Raw genomic sequence first — 17,954 nt, 5'->3', positions numbered from 1 at the left:
GCAGCTGAATAATGGGGTGGCTGCCAGAGACACCTTGGCAGGGAAATTGGACTTAGTACCCAGAGGAAAGATCAGGCAGCAGGCAAGCGTCTGTCTCCATCCCTGCCTTCCCACCCCTGTCCGATTTGGGTGGGCTTCCCTAGATCCCATTAGACCCTCTGCTGCTATGGCCAGGCCCCGCTTCCAGTTCAGATGGTTATCTATTAAGCAGATAACCATCGTGGCCAATTTTGTCACCAGGCATTTATTAAGCATCTATTGCAAGGCACTGCATTAGCTCATCCTTTTCACTTAAATCTCACACTTTATGTGCTGTAAAGTTCCCTCTTTAGCTTTTAAAAGGCAGTGATAAATGAGTTGTACTTAACTCACCCTTTCTACCACTAATTGTTTTGTATCTCTTTACTAGAGGAGGGAGCTCTAAATGACATACAGTGCTCTGAGTGGGATTTTGTCAGGCCTGTTGGTCAGCATTACCTTAAGACACTAAACGGTATAAAGAGACCCTCAGTGCCCATTATCACTTTCTCCATCGGTGGACTCTGTGGCTCTAATTGAAAAGGAAAGGGGAAAGGCTGGCCTACGCAAATGGAAAGAAATGTGTCTCCGGTGCATGGAAGAGAAGTGAGTAACATGAGATGACAGAGATGCTGACAGTTTAGTTGGAGCTTTCATTTGGGCCTCAGAAAAACAGAGTAAATTAAAGAGTGACTTACTCGTTCTTGTCCAGCTGTATCCCAGATTAGGAATTTATGTAGCTCATTTTGGTACTGGACAGTCTTGGTCATAAAAGATGCCCTATAAAGAGAGACCTAAATGATCAGAATACATTACATAAAGCACGTTTCCAGCCCCAGTTGGAAACATCACTTAGACTCAACCAATGCTCAATCTCCCAGCTCCACACTACACCCTAATTGTGTTCCTCTCTGGAGTATGCGTGGGATGCTTAGATGCTGACTGCATATCCTTTGTCAAAACAAAGCATTAGGCATACCTGCCCAACATGAAGAAAGAAGAGTTCTAAGCTCTGTATCAAAAGAATCAAGAGATAGTTTGGCAATACAGACATTAGCCTCCCTTGTAAAACATAGAACCTGTTACTTAAAAAGATGTTATCATGGGAAAACATTCCCAAAAAACTACGTCCAGGAACGTATACATTAGTTAAAAAAAAAAAAAAAAAAAAAAATTAGGATCTCGCTTTGTCCCCCCGCAATTCCCAAACCACATGCCCAGGTAAACAGGTGAGTGAGAGCTAGTGTTAACATGAGAATTAGTAATATTAAGATGTCAAACGAGGAGCAGGAACATGGCTGGAGAAGTAATGGCTGCACCGAGGTGACTGGGTTCATCATCAGTACCCCGATGAACACCTGTGTTTCATCAACAAAATGGGTTTCTAAGCTGAAGTTCAACATCAGACCGTGGAGCCTCATTCAGCCCCAAATGGGAGAAGGAATCATGGTTTGAGGGAGTTACTCTGCCCAGGGCACTTTGATGGTAGGGTTCCTATCATTTTGTGTGGTCTACACTTTTTGGAGGATCCTGAGTGAGATCCCAAAGTCTGTGTATGCTCTGAAAGCCATGGTGGCCCAGAGGACATGCCTGGACAGCTGGGGGACTCCAGGAGACAGGTTTAGGATTCTTGCCCTGGGATTGGGCTCAGCTCCAATACTACCTTCCAATTCCTTCCTCACCCAAAGGGCAGCCTGCCTCCAGGAAGTCCTTTGTCTCCCAGTCTCCTCACAGCATCCCAGTCTGGCCAGTAGAGCCCAGAGGTAAGTGTGTCTTCTTTTCTATTGAATAATAAGCCTTCTGGAACTAAGCACCAAGTTATCTTTTTTTTTTTTTCTTTTTCTTTTTTTTTTTTGCCAAATTGTACTCTTGGTTGTTTTTTGCCAAGTTGTATCCAAATCACTCCAATCAGGACAATGAACTCAATGGCTGGCATTTTCAAATATGCTCAGGCCTTGAAACATTTTTCTTGAGAGTCAAGTAACAGTCTTCAAGAAAAGTACAGGTTGAAATAGGATGACTTTCTGATGAATTATGAGCTTAGACAAGTATCAGAATCCTTAGTTTTAAAACTTCAACTCTGACACAATGAATTCCTGGCAATATTTATATAAATTTACGGGATGGCAAGAGGTCTCCAAAGCAGTGACTGTGACTAGGAAGGGAAGGTAAATTATTTACTGATAGGTCTACTTACTGGGTATTTGTTTTCTGAAAATCTACCCCTTGGTATCCTTAGTAAAGTGCTTTGTGCATAGAAGGTACTCAATAAATGGTTATTGTATCAAGAACTTTTGGTGACTCACTATGATTAAATCAGGATGTGCAACATGATTTTTCACTTAGGAAAGATCTAAGCATTGAAAAAGCATTGTTTATTGTGAAGATTGAATGAGGTGATGTATGTGAAGTGCTCTTTAAATTGTAAAGCACTATATCTATACAAGATATTATTATTATTATTTAAGGGTAGCTGCAGGAAATGTTTTAGTTTAGACTTTGCAATTAGTCCTAAAAGCTTGCAACTCAACTCTCCATCAATTATGGCTGTGGTGTTACATTTATGAGTGACAACAGGCATCCAACAGAAGCCTACCAAGAGAGCCAGCACATCCAACACTTCCATTTTGGCTGCTCAAAGGACAAAAGAGCTCATTTCAAGTAGACAAAAAGGTGAGAAAGCTATACACAATAATTATTACAGGATCAGAACTCAATGAAGTTTAACCCACCTGCCAAGCATTTCCCTTTAATGAAAACATGACTTATTACTGACTTAATTACTGAGTCAGTTAAAAGACAAAATGGCAGCTATGATGTAATCAAAGTGCCCTAAAGCATTAAATGTACCTCCCTGTCTGACCCCGGACCACCATTCTACCCTTCCACCTCATCACTTTCACCAGGCCTCCTTCCTGTCTACCCTGAGGTTCTCCTGTGCCCCAAGCTCCCTTCTGGGGTCTAAATCTCTGTCTGTTGGCTTCTTGTTCTTTGATCACCAGCATCACTTGCCCACACCACCAGTTCTTTAGCTTCCTTGCCTGTCTTGTCTCAACTACCCAGAAAAGCCCCAAAAGCCTCTCCACCTGCTTCCTCTATCCAATGGTTGGGTGGCAGTCTCGCCAGAGGAAAAATGACAACGTGGATGGCATGAAGATTCTACGCTTTGTCTGCTGGGCATGTCTCTTAGGCCTTCTCCCATTCGACACAGCAATTATCCCACATTCTCTCTCCTCCTCTCCAGTTCTCCACCACTTCCAGCTACCTGCCTCTTGTTTCAGCTTTCTCAGAGAAAACAGGTTATAAGACCCAAGACTCTCAACAAGCTCCCCAGTCAACACTTCCAACTGAGAACAGATGAATTTTCACTCATACTTGCAGTGAGTTCCATTTTCCTGATTTTTCGCTGAGTCAGAGATGTCTTTTCTTTGGCTCATGTATCAGTGTTGTCCTGGTTCATGACCCCAGCGCATTCTGCCTGGGCCACTGCAGTCATCAAACTGGTCTCCTCCTTAAGTCTCAAATCTTTTCTTTTCTTTTTTTTTCTTAGAGACGGAGTTTCGCTCTCGTTACCCAGGCTGGAGTGCAATGGCGCAATCTCGGCTCACCGCAACCTCCACCTCCTGGGTTCAGGCAATTCTCCTGCCTCAGCCTCCTGAGTAGCTGGGATTACAGGCACGCGCCACCATGTCCAGCTAATTTTTTGTATTTTTAGTAGAGACGGGGTTTCACCATGTTGACCAGGATGGTCTCGATCTTTTGACCTCGTGATCCACCCGCCTTGGCCTCCCAAAGTGCTGGGATTACAGGCGTAAGCCACCGTGCCCAGCGTCTCAAATCTTTTCAATTGTCTCTGTGTTCACCTTCCCATTGACCACTGACTGCTCCTCTTCTTTGAAGGCTTTCCCATTGGCTCTGTCCTGGCCAGATGTCCCCAACCCCTTGGGTCTCAGCTCAAATGTTAATGATCATAGACCCCTGTGCTAACTACCCAACTAGGCAGCCTCCCACCAACTCATCACTGCACTTTGTCTTCAGGGCACCTTTCACAACATCTGATTAGTTCATTTATGTTTTTTTCTTTTTAAAATTTGCCTGTTCAATGTCTGACTCACCCATGAGAATTTTAAGTTCTTTGTGTAGGGACCTCACTGTAACTCTGTAATAGGGGTATCTTCCTCACCTCCTCATCTCCTTGCCATCCTAGAACTCCAACAAAACATTTATCATGTAGCCTACAAACTATTTGGCTGTCTATTATGCCAACAGATTTAGGGTGCCTTGGTCAAGCACTTCCTGAAGCATGAAGTGAGAAGTACTATTGAAATGCAGGTAAAAAGTTGAGATTATGCAGACTCGGGCTCTGTAACCAGAGCAAGGTGTGTGACCTTTAGGGTATGTGGGAAGTAGTTCAATTAGTACAGGGCTGAATACGCCCAAGCAATGTCCTTCCTGCCTTCTCCTTCCAAGCCACCAGCTCTAACTCCTACTAGCTCACAGGTGATCAGCAAATCCAGGAGTTACAGCAAAGAGTCACTGTGTCCCTCTATCACTCACAGCTCTGGAATTCTACTAAGAAAGAAGTCACAGCACTTTTCAGAGGGAGAGGGGGTGTCTGTTTCCTGCTCATTCATGTCTGAATCAGGAGCTCTTTCCTACCTCCACGTCACAGCTCAGGTGGCAACTTTTCTCCCCTTGACCCCACGATGCATCTCTGTTGATTTTCTGAGAGGCTGAAATCTTGGCTTATCACATCTGTAAGAACCACTGGATTCTTTTCCTTAGTGGTAACTTTTGGATTCAGGGTGAGACACAGGAGGGGGTGGTTGCCTGTTGCTCCTCCCGAGCTTTGGGCCAGCCCCAGGCAGAAGGCCTCCTGCAGGACCCAACAATGGATTCCTTCCTATGGTCAGGTCTTTATCTGTTTAGGGCAGCACTTTTCCAAATCTGCTTGATTTTAGTTTAACTACATCACCTAGATACTTCATCACCCTTCCTGCCTAACATGGTGAAAATAGGGCTTTCTTTACACTCTACCCCCACAAATCACCCCAAATTTCAAGATCCCAATCACAGAATGTTATGTCTGTCTTCCACAGAACAGAAATGAGTCTGCAACTATTCTTCATCCTTGTTCCTTGCAACCAGTTTTGAAGTAGAGCTGTCTGGTTCTTCATTTTATATTTAAACTTCACTTGAACCTCAACCCCTGAAATAAATTCATAAATTGGACCCTAATTTTTGAGTAGGACTACTACAGTTTTTCCCTCCCATTGTCACTAGAACTCTAGGATCACTTCTTTGGCGTTCAAGTTAAATGATGCAGAGGGTATGATAACTTCAGTATCTTGCTTTTTGAAAAACAGGCAATGGCTCCCTGCCATTGAAATGATACATTTTTATTTTCCAGCCTGCCATTTACTTGTCTGATAACCTTATTTTTCACTACTAAACTGTCTCTCTTCACTCTGCCTAGGCAGATCTTATTACCTCTTTAATCTAAAATCCCTACTAGCATTATTTCCTAAAGCTAGAATGCCTTTCATATACTTCTCCATTTTTCATGACATTCTAAAAATATGACTTTCACGCACACCAAGTAGTCACGATCTTTGGTCAGAGTACGTGCTCTCAATGAAAATACTTGCTGCAAGGTATCTGAAACATTTCTTTTCTTTAACTGCAGTAGACTTGTTTAGCTCTCCCGGAACATAGGTGTGCTCTGACATCACATTCCAGCACCTCTCTTTACTGCACCCTTTTCTTTGGGATGTTGTCATCCCCATAATGGCATATATCGCCTCCTGAGGATGAACAATCCAGCACATTTTACAATTAACAAAGGAATCTCACTCCTCAACATGAGAAATCTCATGCAAACAATCCTTGGATCTCTGTATACTGATGGAAACACCACTGAATACCAAGACTGAGACATAAAAAGACCAAAGGCACATGACATCTAGAAGTTCCTCTAACAAAGGTATCAAGGGACCTTCACAAAGTTATCTGTTAGAATGGTGCAAAGAACTTGTGGGGTTCTTTGGCCCGGCATGGTGGCTCACGCCTGTAATTCCAGCACTTTGGGAGGCTGAGGTGGGCAGATCGTGAGGTCAAGAGATAGAGAACATCCTGGCCAACATGGTGAAACCCTGTCTCTACTAAAAAATATAAAAACTAGCTGGGTGTGGCGGGGCATGCCTGTAGTCCCAGCTATTTGGGAGGCTGAGGCAGGAGAATCGCTTGAACCCAGGAAGCGAAGGTTGCAGTGAGCTGAGATCACACCATTGCACTGCCTCCTGGTGACAGACTAAGACTCCTTCTCAAAAAAAAAAAAAAAAAAAAAAAAAAAAAATAGAACTTGTGGGTTCTCGGTGAGGGTTAACCAAATTTAAAAGGCACGTTTGGGTTATACTAGGATGGCTTCAAAGCCATAAATCTCAAGTGTATCCATAAAGTCAATGAAATATCATGTGCATTCCAGAGTCACACGTACCTTTCATCTTTCCTTTAATCTCTACCATCTCTTAGGCTAATGAGATCTAAGGATTAACTCTGCATAGTAACTTCTACTTAAAGCAGAGGGGTGCACAACAGACTGTTCCACAGATTCACGGTCATTCTAAGCAAATCCTTTATCACTTTCTATGCATTTATCATACAGTCTGAAAACTTTGAAAAATATTTAAAATCTAGAAAAATATTTCTCTAAATATAAACAGGCTGGGCGTGGTGGCTCACGCCTATAATCCCGGCACTTTGGGAGGCTGAGGCGGGCTGATCATTTGAGATCAGGAGTTCAAGACCAGCCTGACCAACGTGGTGAAACCCCATCTCCACTAAAAATACAAAAATTAGCTGCGCGTGGTGGCACACACCGGTAATCCCAGCTACTCAGGAGGCTGAGGCAGGAGAATCACTTGAATCTGGGAGGTGGAGGTTGCAGTGAGCCAAGATCGTGCCATTGCACTCCAGCCTGGGCAACAGAGCAAGACTCCGTCTCAAAAATAAATAAATAAATAATAAACAAACAACTAAATAGCAAAAGCCTATCCTTTCCTAAACTTGTCAATAATAATTTATATAACATATACCATAAACAAAATCAACAACAATGACAAAACTGTCTTGACTAAGGGTTCATTCTTGTTAGGCACTCTTCTAATGATTTCACATGTGACCCAACTGAACCCCTACTCTGGGTTCTAGGTTGGGTTTGGTTCTTCATCACCATTTTGCAGATGGGACACAGAGGGGACAGAGCTGGTGAGAGGTGCATCTAAGATCCACAGCCAGGCAGGCAAGTCTCAAGTCTGTGCTCTGAACAACAGTGCCATTTGTACTGGGCAATCTATCACTCCTTCAAACACCCTCCTACCATGTGGCAGGAACACCAGGCAGGCAAGATGACAAAGACCCCATCAGAGCCCTCAAGTAGCTTACACTGAGGGTACTGGTCAGGTAAAGATAATTACCAGCCAAATATCCTATGAGGTAAGTGAAGAATGGACAGAATGTGAGCAGAATGGTGATGGCAGGCATGGGAGGGTGAGTAATGTCCTCCCCTCCCCATATCTATACCCTAACCTCAGAAGCCTTGAATAGATTCCCTTACACGGTAAATGAGACCTGCCTGATGTGATTAAATTACAGATCTTGTGATGGGGACAGGAGCCTGTATTATTCAGGTGGGACCAGGTGGAGTGAGAACCAGAAGAGAAGGTGATGTGAAGATGGAAATGGAGAAAAGTCAGGGGCCTTGAAGTTGAGAGAAGGGGCCACAAGCCAAGGCAGCTGCCAGAAGCTGAAAAAGGTGAGGAAATGAATTTTCCCCTCAGAAATTCCAGAAGGACCACCTCTGTCAATACCTTGACTTTAATTCTGTGAAACTGGCTTGGGAATTCTCACCTCCAAAACTATAAAAGAGGAAGTGTGTGTTTTTTAAAGACACTCAGTTTGCTGTAATTCAGTAAAGCAGGAAGAGGAAATAAAACCATCAGGGAAGACTTCAGAGAAGAGGTGAGTATGGGCTAAGTCAGCAAGTTGAGCGGGGAGATGGATGAAGACCCCCAGGGGGGTCCCATTCCATGAAGAGCAACAGCAGGAATCCAAGTAGAGAATCGTGAATGCCAACAAGCAGCCTGGCTGCTCTGCAGGGTTGGACCAGGAGGGTGGGGTGGGCAGAGTGTGCAGTCAGGTGACCACAGGAGGATCCAGGCGGGTGAAGGCTGGCAACAAGCGTCTCCTTGGTGTGAAGCCCTGCTCCTTGTGAACCACACCTCGTAGAGGCCAGAGCTCTGCCACCCCATTTATGCTGCCCCATTTGTATTGCTCGTGAATATTTCAGAAATACTCTAAAAATATTTCAGAAAAATCTCTTTTTAAACTGAGCCTTGCCTGAGCAACAATATTAGTAAAATTAAACTAGTGAACTAGTTTTATTTTTCCCAACTGACAATACTTAATATAAATTAAAAAGTGTTTATCTCTGTGCCATCTAAAATCATCTCATATATGATGTTTTGGAAGACGGTTAAAGTGAAGGAGAGCCACTGAGGGTGGGGAGGATGGGTTGATGCTATCAGACCTATTTCAGAAGGTCAACTCTGGAAGCAGGCAACACACCTGTGGAGACTTTCTCCCAGAAACTAGGCCCTTAATAAATAACCCATGGATGAGATGGATCTCTATTTTTTTCTTTTCTTCTCCTTCCCCCCAGATTCCAGGTGGCATCCTTTAAGTCTCTACTTTTAAGGATCTTCTAGGACAGAAGTAGAGACAGATAATATAGGCAAAAATTGGGGATAGTAAGCCCTGTGAGGGCACAGACAAGACAAAGGGAAGTGGATCGAAAAGAACAGCAAGGCTGACGTTTTGGGCTGCATGATTGGAAAAAAAAACCAAACAGTGGCTGGGCGCAGTGGCTCACACCTGTAATCCCAGCCCTTTGGGAGGCTGAAGCAGTGGATCACTTGAGGTCACAGCCTGGCCAACACGGTGAAACCCCGTCTCCACTAAAAATGCAAAAAAATTAGCTAGGAGTGGTGGCGCGCACCTGTAATCCCAGCTACTCAGGAAGCTGAGGCAGGAGAATTGCTTGAACCTGGGAGACAGAGGTTTCAGTGAGCTACTGTGCCACTGCACTCCAGCCTGGACGACAGAGCATGACTCTCTTAAAAATAAACAAAGAAACAAACAAACGGCAAAGAAGGAGAGCAAGCTAAGTGGCCCCTGGAAACGATCCTGGACAAAGATGGGATAAGCAGAAAGGACAAAAGGGACAATTTAAGACTAACACACAAAACCCACGTATCAACTGGGATGAGGGAAAGGGAGCATTCTCAGCAAGTCTACGTAGCAGGCGTCTGTCAGTTCAGGCAACCCTGTGTGTGATGAACTATTTCAGTTATTTCCAAACTGTATTCTTTAACTTTTTAAATAGGTAATACATTCATACGTTTCAATATTCAAAATGTACAAAATAAGGATAGACCCAAACATCTCCCACCTTCCTTTTCCAGCCATTGAATTCCTCTACCTGGAAGCCTGATCTTACAGCTTCTTAGACCTTTCAGAAATACATTAGGTTTATATGAAAAACATGCATATATAGTTTCTCCTGCACACTCTTTTATTTATTTTTAAACACAGATGGTAACACATACCACATACCTTTGATTTTTTTTCTCTATCCTCACCTAGGAGATCATCCAACATAAGTAGATAAAAGTTTTCTCAAGATGGCTTTTTTCCTTTACTGTATTATATTGAGTACTTACACTATGACTGATATAATAAGATCCCCACTAATCAACAATGCTGCAAATGTTAACCTTGGACAATTTTTAATGGTTTAGAAATTATGTGAGTTTATCTGTAGGACAAAGACCTAGAAGTAGAATTGTTGAGCCAAAGGGTATGAGGCAACAGCATACCAAGAGTGTAGACTTTTAATTCTTGTCCCTACCCCACATGAGCCATTTTTGACTTCTACTTCACAGATGAAGTTTAACTGTCCTTGGATTTCATATAAACGGAATCATAAAATATGTACTCTATTGTGCCTAGCTTCTTTTGTTTAACAACGTTTTTGAAACCTGTCTCCATTGTTTGGTAACTCATTCTCTTTTATTGCTGGATGGTATTCAATTGTGTGACTGTATCACACTTTGCCCAGTCTTATGCTGAGGAATTGAAGTTGTTTCAAGTTTTTGGCTATAATGAACAAGGCTGCTATAAACATTTTTGTATAAGTGTTTTTATAAACACAAAAAGAGTACTCCAAAGTAGTCAAACCATTTATACTTTTATTAGAAATTTATGGAGTTCTAGTTATTCCATATTCTTGCTGACATTTGGTTGTTACTCTTTTAATTTAGCTATTAGCTAAGAACAAGGCATGGATGTCTACTCATACACTTCTATTCAGCATTGGACTACAGGGTCTAGCCAATACAATAAAGCCCCCCCGACAAAAAGTACAAGGTTGGTAAACACAGTAAAAATTGTCAGATATTATATTCATAAACATATATTTGATATCATGGAGTCCATAAAAATATTCTTGTGTAATTACTGCTGAAAATAAGATGTACATTTCCAATTACCAGAAGGTTTCCTCATACCCATTTCCAGTTAACTCTTGTCCCTATTCCAGGCAAAACATGAAGTCTATAATCAAAAAAAAAAAAAAAAAAAAAAAAGCTCAAAATAAGAAAACTTACAGTCAGTGTAATTATCGATATGGCAGGTTTAATGTTTCCCATTTTGGTATTTGTTTCTCTGCTCTTCTTTTTCTGTCTTCTTTGGATAGATCACATTTGGAGTTTCACTCTTGTTGCCTAGGCTCACTGCAACTCCCCCCTCCTGGGTTCAAGTGATTCTCATGCCTCAGCCTCCCAAGTAGCTGGGATTACGGGGCCTGCTACCATGCCCAGCTAATGTTTTTTGTATTTTTAGTAGAGACAGGGTTTGGCCAGGCTAGCCATGTTGGCCAGGCTAGTCTTAACTTCTGACCTCAGGTGGTCCACCTGCCTTGGCCTCCCAAAGTGCTGGGATTACAGGCAGGAGACGCTGTGTCTGGTCCCCCCCAACAAAAAAAAATTTTTTTTTTTTTTAAAGTACAATGGCACAATAATGGCTCACTATAGCCTTGAACTCCTGCCTCAGCCTCCAAGTAGCTAGGACTATAGGCGTGGCTCATAACATCCAGCTAATTTTTTCATTTTCTTGTAGAGACAGGGTCTCGCTATGCTGCCCACCCTGGTCTTAGACCCCTGGTCTCAAGGAATCATTCCTTACCTTGGCCTCCCAAAGCACTGGGATTACGGGTTAAGTCACGGCGTTGGGCCCTTGATTTTATTTCTTGTATCGGATTTTTAGCTATACCTCTCTGTTTGGTTCTGTTTTTTCAATGGTTTCTCTAGAGGTTACACTATGTATCTTTACATTTCAATCTACTTCCAAATGATATATTATTTCATGAACATGTAAGACTCTGCCAGCCTAATTCCACATCTTCATATATTCCCCTCGCATCCACTGTGCTCCTGTTGCCCGATACTTTACTTCTTCAGATGTTACAAACAAACAATATAATTGTTATAGATATATTTAAAGCCAATAGTGTTTTTAGCTGGATGAAATAGACTTCTGTTAATATATCTTGATATGGGCCTACTAAAGAGAAATTCAGCTTCTATCTGAAAATGTCTTCATTTCTCCTTTATTTTTGAAGAAAGTTTTTGGTGGATACAGAATTATTAGTTGACAGGTTTACTTATTTATTTATTGCTAGATACAGAATTATTAGCTGGCAAGATTTATTTATTTATTTATGAATGATGGAGTCTCACTCTGTTGCCCAAGCTAGAGTGCAATGGCGTGATCTTGGCTCACTGAAGCCTCTGCTTCTGGGTTCAAGTGATTCTCCTGCCTCAGCCTCCCAAGGAGCTGGGATTACAGGTGCTCACAACCAAGCCCTGCTAATTTTTGTATCCTTATTAGATATGGGGTTTCACCATATTGGCCAGGCTGGTCTTGAACTCCCGACCTCAGGTGACTCACTCGCCTTGGCTTCACCAAGTGCTGGGATTACAGGTGTGAGCTACCATACTCTGCCTATTTTTTTTTTTTTAATTTAACTATGTTAAAGATGCTGTATACTCTGACTTCCACTGTTTGTGCTGAAAAGTCAAGGATAATTCTTATCACTGTCCTTCTGTATAAAACGTGTTTTTACCCCTCTTCTGATTGCTTTTAAGATCTCTTTATTTCTAGTAGTCAGCAGTTAAGACTATGATATACCTAGGTTGTGGAGCTGTGGTTTGTTTTGTATTTATCCTGACAGTTTTCAGAAATTCTGAGATTTACACATTGATCACTTCCATCAATTGTGTAAAGCTCCTACCCTTTATCTCTTGAATTATTTTCTTTTCCATTCTCCTTCTCCTTTCTTTCAGGGAAGCCAATTGTGAGACTGACAGCATCTTACAGATCTTGTATGTCTTAATAAAAAACTTTCTCTTTCCTTTGTGTTTCAGTTTGGATACTTTCTACTTACCTGACTTTAAATGGACATTATGTACGATAACTGGACACATGAGAGGAGACAGTCAGTGAGTGAATTGGATCAAAATTTTCAAGAAATCCTTTTGCTTTGTAGCTTCACCCATGGATTCCAGCAAAGGTAGAAATTCCTGCAGAGAGTTTGCTCTGAGCTCATCTGCCCCACTTCAAGTCTCCGCAGTTGATAGCCCAATTGTTCCCATCTATGGCAGTTTCCCTGTCCCTCTGTTTCAACAGAGTATGAGAGGAGCTATGGCTCTCTTGTGAATGGTCTATCACTTTCTGAAGTTTAGTTTATTTCGGTTTCTTTGTGTGCTCAGTTGCCTAATGGGCTTTAAAAAACTTATCTTGCTTGTTTTGGTTGTTTGGGTGAGAATGATGGTCTCCTGTGACTTTTTATATGAGCTGCAAAGCACAGTGGGTTCTTTAAAGGACTGAATTACTACATTAAAAAAAAAAATAACATGCCCATCATTATTAGTACTACTTAAATTTGATAATTTTTGTCAAGTTGTTCTTTATAGTGGTTGTACCAAGGACTTGTTAAATTCTCTCTTACTAACAAGGCAGAACAAGGTCCTTGGGGATGACCGGGTAGAGAGAGGAGTTCAGTGGTAGATACGCGGAGTCCAAGGAGCTTCTACTTAAATACCAGTCAACTGGAGGCACTGGAGAAAGGTGGCCAACAAAGCTGTGAGTGTGAATGAGATCACCTAGGAAGACACATAGACTGCAAGAAATTCTCGCTGTTGTGACATTTTAGAGGTGAACACTGAGGCCAAGAAACACAAGGAGGAGGAAGCCCCAAGAGGTAGAAAGGAACTGTATCTCAGGAAACAAAAGGATTTAAAAAAAAATCAAGACAATACCAAATACTTCTAGAGGATAAACACACTAAAAAGCGACTTATATTTGTGGTTTATATTTAGTCATTCATGAGTTGATTTCAAATTCTACAGCAACGGTGTTTCAATGGAATAATGGGGACAAAAGCTGATAAAAGAACAGTCAGTGAGACTGGTAAATAGAGAATAAATTATACAATTATGAAAATCGTAATTTTTTAATTGAGGGTCTGTTGTGGGCTGAGGATACAGCTGTCTGTGATCATTTCAGATAAGGCTCCTATTCTCATAGAGCTTATATTTAAGGGGTAGGAATTGACAAAAAAGTAGACAGATGATTATAGATATTAATATTTACTATGAAGATAAAAAAACGCTGTGTGGTGGTAGTCACTGGAGTGGTAATTTGACATAGGATGATAGCAAAAACTTGGATGAACCCTAAAAGGTAAGAAGATCTAACTATTCCAATATTTAGAAGGGAGAGAACATTTCACAAAGAGGATAACAGTAAATGCAAAGACCCTGAGTTGGGAGAGACTATCAAGTGTTTGAAAAGAAGGGCCATGTGGCCGAAATATAGTAAGAGAGGAAGAAAGTGATAAAAAAAACAAGGTGAGGATAAACCATCAGCTGAATGGAAGTAACAGAGGATGACGTTCAGGGCTGCCAGTCCCTGTGGCTGGAAATAGAGAAGGGATGTCCTAGGAAAGAAGCAGCTGCAAATCTGTACAGACTCCTCTCAGAGCCATAGCTGACTCCTATAATTTCACATGCAACTGGGGAGATGCCAACGAGTCTAATGGACAGCAACAGCTGGAAGGCTGAAAGAAAGCTGGGCAGAGATTTTAGCTGTTTCCAACTGAAGGCGAGAAAATTTGGGAGTTTAAATCTGGCCAATCCAGAGGCTCACTGACAGCTTGAATGACAATGAGATAGGCCATATCTTAGAAGCAAAGATAGTGTCCCACGAATAAGGATTTGCAATAAGACAACACCCCAACACAACTGTCTGAACAAAGTGTAAGATGAAGCTTCCGTAAGTTCAGGATGATCAGCCCATAATTTAACATTCTGTTAAAACAAAACAGTGCTCTTCAGTGGAAGATAAGAAAATCTAAAACCTTTGCAGCACATCTTCTGCAGTGTCCAGTATAAAATAAAAAACCACTAGACAACGAAAGAAAATGTGACCCAAGGGTCAAGAGAAAAGAACCAGTAGATGGTAACAGATCCTGAGATGATCCAGATGCTGGAATGAGCAGATACAGATGTTAAAAACAGCTACTATAAATATAATCTAGACTTAAGGAAAGTGATATTGAGTGAGCAGATGGGGGAACTATGCATGTAAAATATATAAAAGAACCAAATGAAAATTCTAGAATTAAAGACAGTATCTAAATAGTGGGGGAAAAATACTAGATATATTGAACAGAATAGTCATCCTTCAGTATCCACAGGAGACTGACTGTTTTCAGGACTCCCTCCATGAATAAAAATCTGCAAATACTCACCACTGTTAAAATACAATGATATAGCATTTGCATATAACCTACATATATCCTCTCAGATACTTTAAGTCATCTCTAGATTACTTAAAATACCCAATACACTGTAAATGCTATGTTGTTACACTGTATCATTTAGTGAATCATGACAAGAAAAGAAGAAGTCTGCATATGTTTAGTACAGACGCAACCATTCCTTTACCCCCCAGATACTTTCTTTTTTTTTGTTTTTTGTTTTAAGACAGGGTTTCACCACGTTGGTCAGGCTGGTCTTGAACTCCCGACCTCAGGTGATCCGCCTGCCTTGGCCTCCAAAGTGCTTGGATTACAGGCATGAGTCACCACACCCAGCCCCCCCAGATACTTTCAATCTGTGGAACTCATGGATGTGAAACCCATGACGAAGGAGGGTCAACAGCTTTGGAGACACTGTAGAGGAATCAACTGAAGATAAAGATAGATCAAGAGAAATATGTGATCCTAAGAAGAGAGAGAAAAAGATGGAGGTGGGGAAAAGAACAGAAACTCAAAGCCTCCACGACCTGTGGTACAATATCCAGCAGTTTAACATATATACAATTAGACTCCCAAAATGGGACCAAGAGAATGGTACAGAGCAGATACTTACTATGGCTGCAAACGTCCCAAATTTTGTAAAAATAATCAAATCTCAGATCCAAGAAACTCGGTAAACTCAAACGAGTATATTACACATTTAGCATTTTAAAGTAAATTACTGAAAATGAAAGAGAAAGAACCGGTCTTAAGAGCCGCGGGAGAATGCAGACATTACATACAGGGTAACAACATGAAGGAGGATGATGGGCCACTCAACAGAAACAATGAAGGCCAAGAGAGAACAGAATGACACAGGAAAGTGCTGGAAAAAAAAAAAATCTGAAATCTACATCTAGCAAAACATACCTCAAAAGTGAGCATGCAATGCAGACATTACTCTAGATAAACAAATACTGAGGCAATCCCATCACCAGCCCTGAATACGTGAAATGCTCAAAGAAATTCTTAGACTGTCCGTAAATGTCATCAGATGAAAACTCAATTCTACAGGAAGGAATGAACAGCAATGGTAATGCTAATATGTATATAAAATAAAATGACGTCTGCTCTACCTCCTTTCTTCCTGGTCTGAACAATTATTTAGTCCAAAAGTTGCTAGCACGTAGGCCATGCAGGTAGGTATTCTTGAGGATGGAGGGTAGAAGGGAGTCAGGGGTGCCCAGAGTGGTGTATCAAAGCCTGATCAAAGTAAAGAGTACCTATGTAGGGAGAAAAAGAGGGCTGGGGCTGGTTCAGTAAATCCTAGATCCTGTGAAAAGGGCATCCACAACAAAACGTTACAATTTTATTTTATTTTATTTTATTTTTTGAGACGGAGTTTTGCCCTTGTTACCCAGGCTGGAGTGCGATGGCGTGATCTTGGCTCACCGCAACCTCTGTCTCCTGGGTTCAAGCAATTCTCCTGCCTCAGCCTCCCGAGAAGCTGGGCCTACAGGCATGCGCCACCATGCCCAGCTCATTTTTGTATTTTTAGTAGAGACAGGGTTTCACCATGTTGACCAGGATGGTCTCGATCTCTTGACCTCGTGATCCACCGTGCCCGGCCCTACAATTTTTTTTTAAACCTGGTGTGTTGGTGTGCACCTGTGGTCTCAGCTACTTGGGAGGGTAGGGTGGGAGGATCGCTTGAGCCTGAGAGATTGAAGCTGCAGTGAGCTGTGATCACTGCACTCCAGCCTGGGCAACAAAGTGAGACCTTGTCTCCAAAAATATACATATATTTTTTTTCTCAAGCAGTTGAGAAAAGTTGCAGGTAAAGGATTTATCCACTTGATAGTAAGTAGCCTCACTGCCTTTGAATATTAGTGTTGTTAATTACAAGCAAGATTATTTTCTTATGTAAGCAGAGTAAGATTCTCAAAACTGTGAACTTAACACTGACATATTACTACCATCTATTCTTCAGAACCCATTTGAATTCTGCCAATTGTCCTGATAATATTCCTTTGGCAAAATATCCAGTTCAAAACACATGTTGCATTTAATTGTTATGACTCTTTATAGTTTCCTTCTTTCTGGATCAGTTTCTCAGTCTCTCTTTGACTTTTTAGACCTTGAGACTTTTGAAGATTATAAGCCAGTTGTTTTGTCAAATGTTTATCAATGAGAGTTTGTCTGATGTTTACTCATGATTAGATACAGCTAATGCTATAAGATAAATTAAACTTTTGAAATTCAATTAATGTAATTCACTCTTTTTTTTTTTGGTAGTCTTACTTTCAAGTATGGAGCTTATTCCCTACTCCCTTGAGTTTGGGATTGGTTTAGTAACTCTTTTCTGAACAGAGGCCATGGTAGGTGATTCCCAAAACTAGGTTATAAATGGCATAGCAGATTCTTCCTTGCTCTTTCTTTGGAATCATTTGCTCTGGGGAATGTTAACTGCTTTGTTGTGAGAATACTCAAGCATTCCCTATGGAGAGGCTCACAGGGCAAAGAACTGTGGAACTGAGGCCTTCAGCCAACAGCCATGTGAGTGAGCCTTGCTGGAAGCGGATCCTTTAGATAGCTGCAGCTCTTCCTGACATCTTGATTGCAACACCATCAGAATGGGCCAGAACCATATAAGCTAGGCCACTTGGATTCCTGATACACAGAAAATGTGAGACAATAAATGCTTCTTGTTTCAGGCAGTTAATATTGGGACAATTTGTTACTCAGCAATATTTAACACAGTAACCCACCATATTAACGTAAGAGAAAAACAGCATCATGTAAATAGATGCAAAAAATATCTAGACAAAATTCAAGACTCATTCTATTTTTTATTTTTATTCTTTTGGAGACAAGGTCTCACTATACTGCTCACATTGGTCTCAAGCATTCCTCCCACATTGGCCTTCTAGAGTGTTAGGATATAAAGTATAAGCCACTGTGTCCAGCCACAGATTCATTCTTGAAAAAAACTCTGAGCAAAACAGAAACAGAAGAAAAC

The 17,954-nt window shown here is 41.4% G+C and overlaps 1 protein-coding gene across 3 annotated transcripts in view; it reads right to left on the bottom strand.

Annotated features, from left to right (window-relative positions):
• RAB22A (RAB22A, member RAS oncogene family) overlaps nucleotides 1-17,954 on the bottom strand; it is a 64,642-nt gene that overhangs the window by 24,576 nt on the left and 22,112 nt on the right. For all 3 annotated transcript variants that reach the window (XM_039479404.2, XM_074406704.1, XM_039479405.2), the window contains exon 3: nucleotides 717-798. In XM_039479404.2, the coding sequence (XP_039335338.1) occupies nucleotides 717-798 (82 nt within the window). The remainder of the gene's footprint in view (nucleotides 1-716; nucleotides 799-17,954) is intronic.

Source organism: Saimiri boliviensis, chromosome 9 (genome assembly GCF_048565385.1).
Source record: "Saimiri boliviensis isolate mSaiBol1 chromosome 9, mSaiBol1.pri, whole genome shotgun sequence".
Lineage (NCBI taxonomy): Eukaryota > Metazoa > Chordata > Mammalia > Primates > Cebidae > Saimiri > Saimiri boliviensis.
This window is presented reverse-complemented; position numbering and strand designations above follow the sequence as displayed.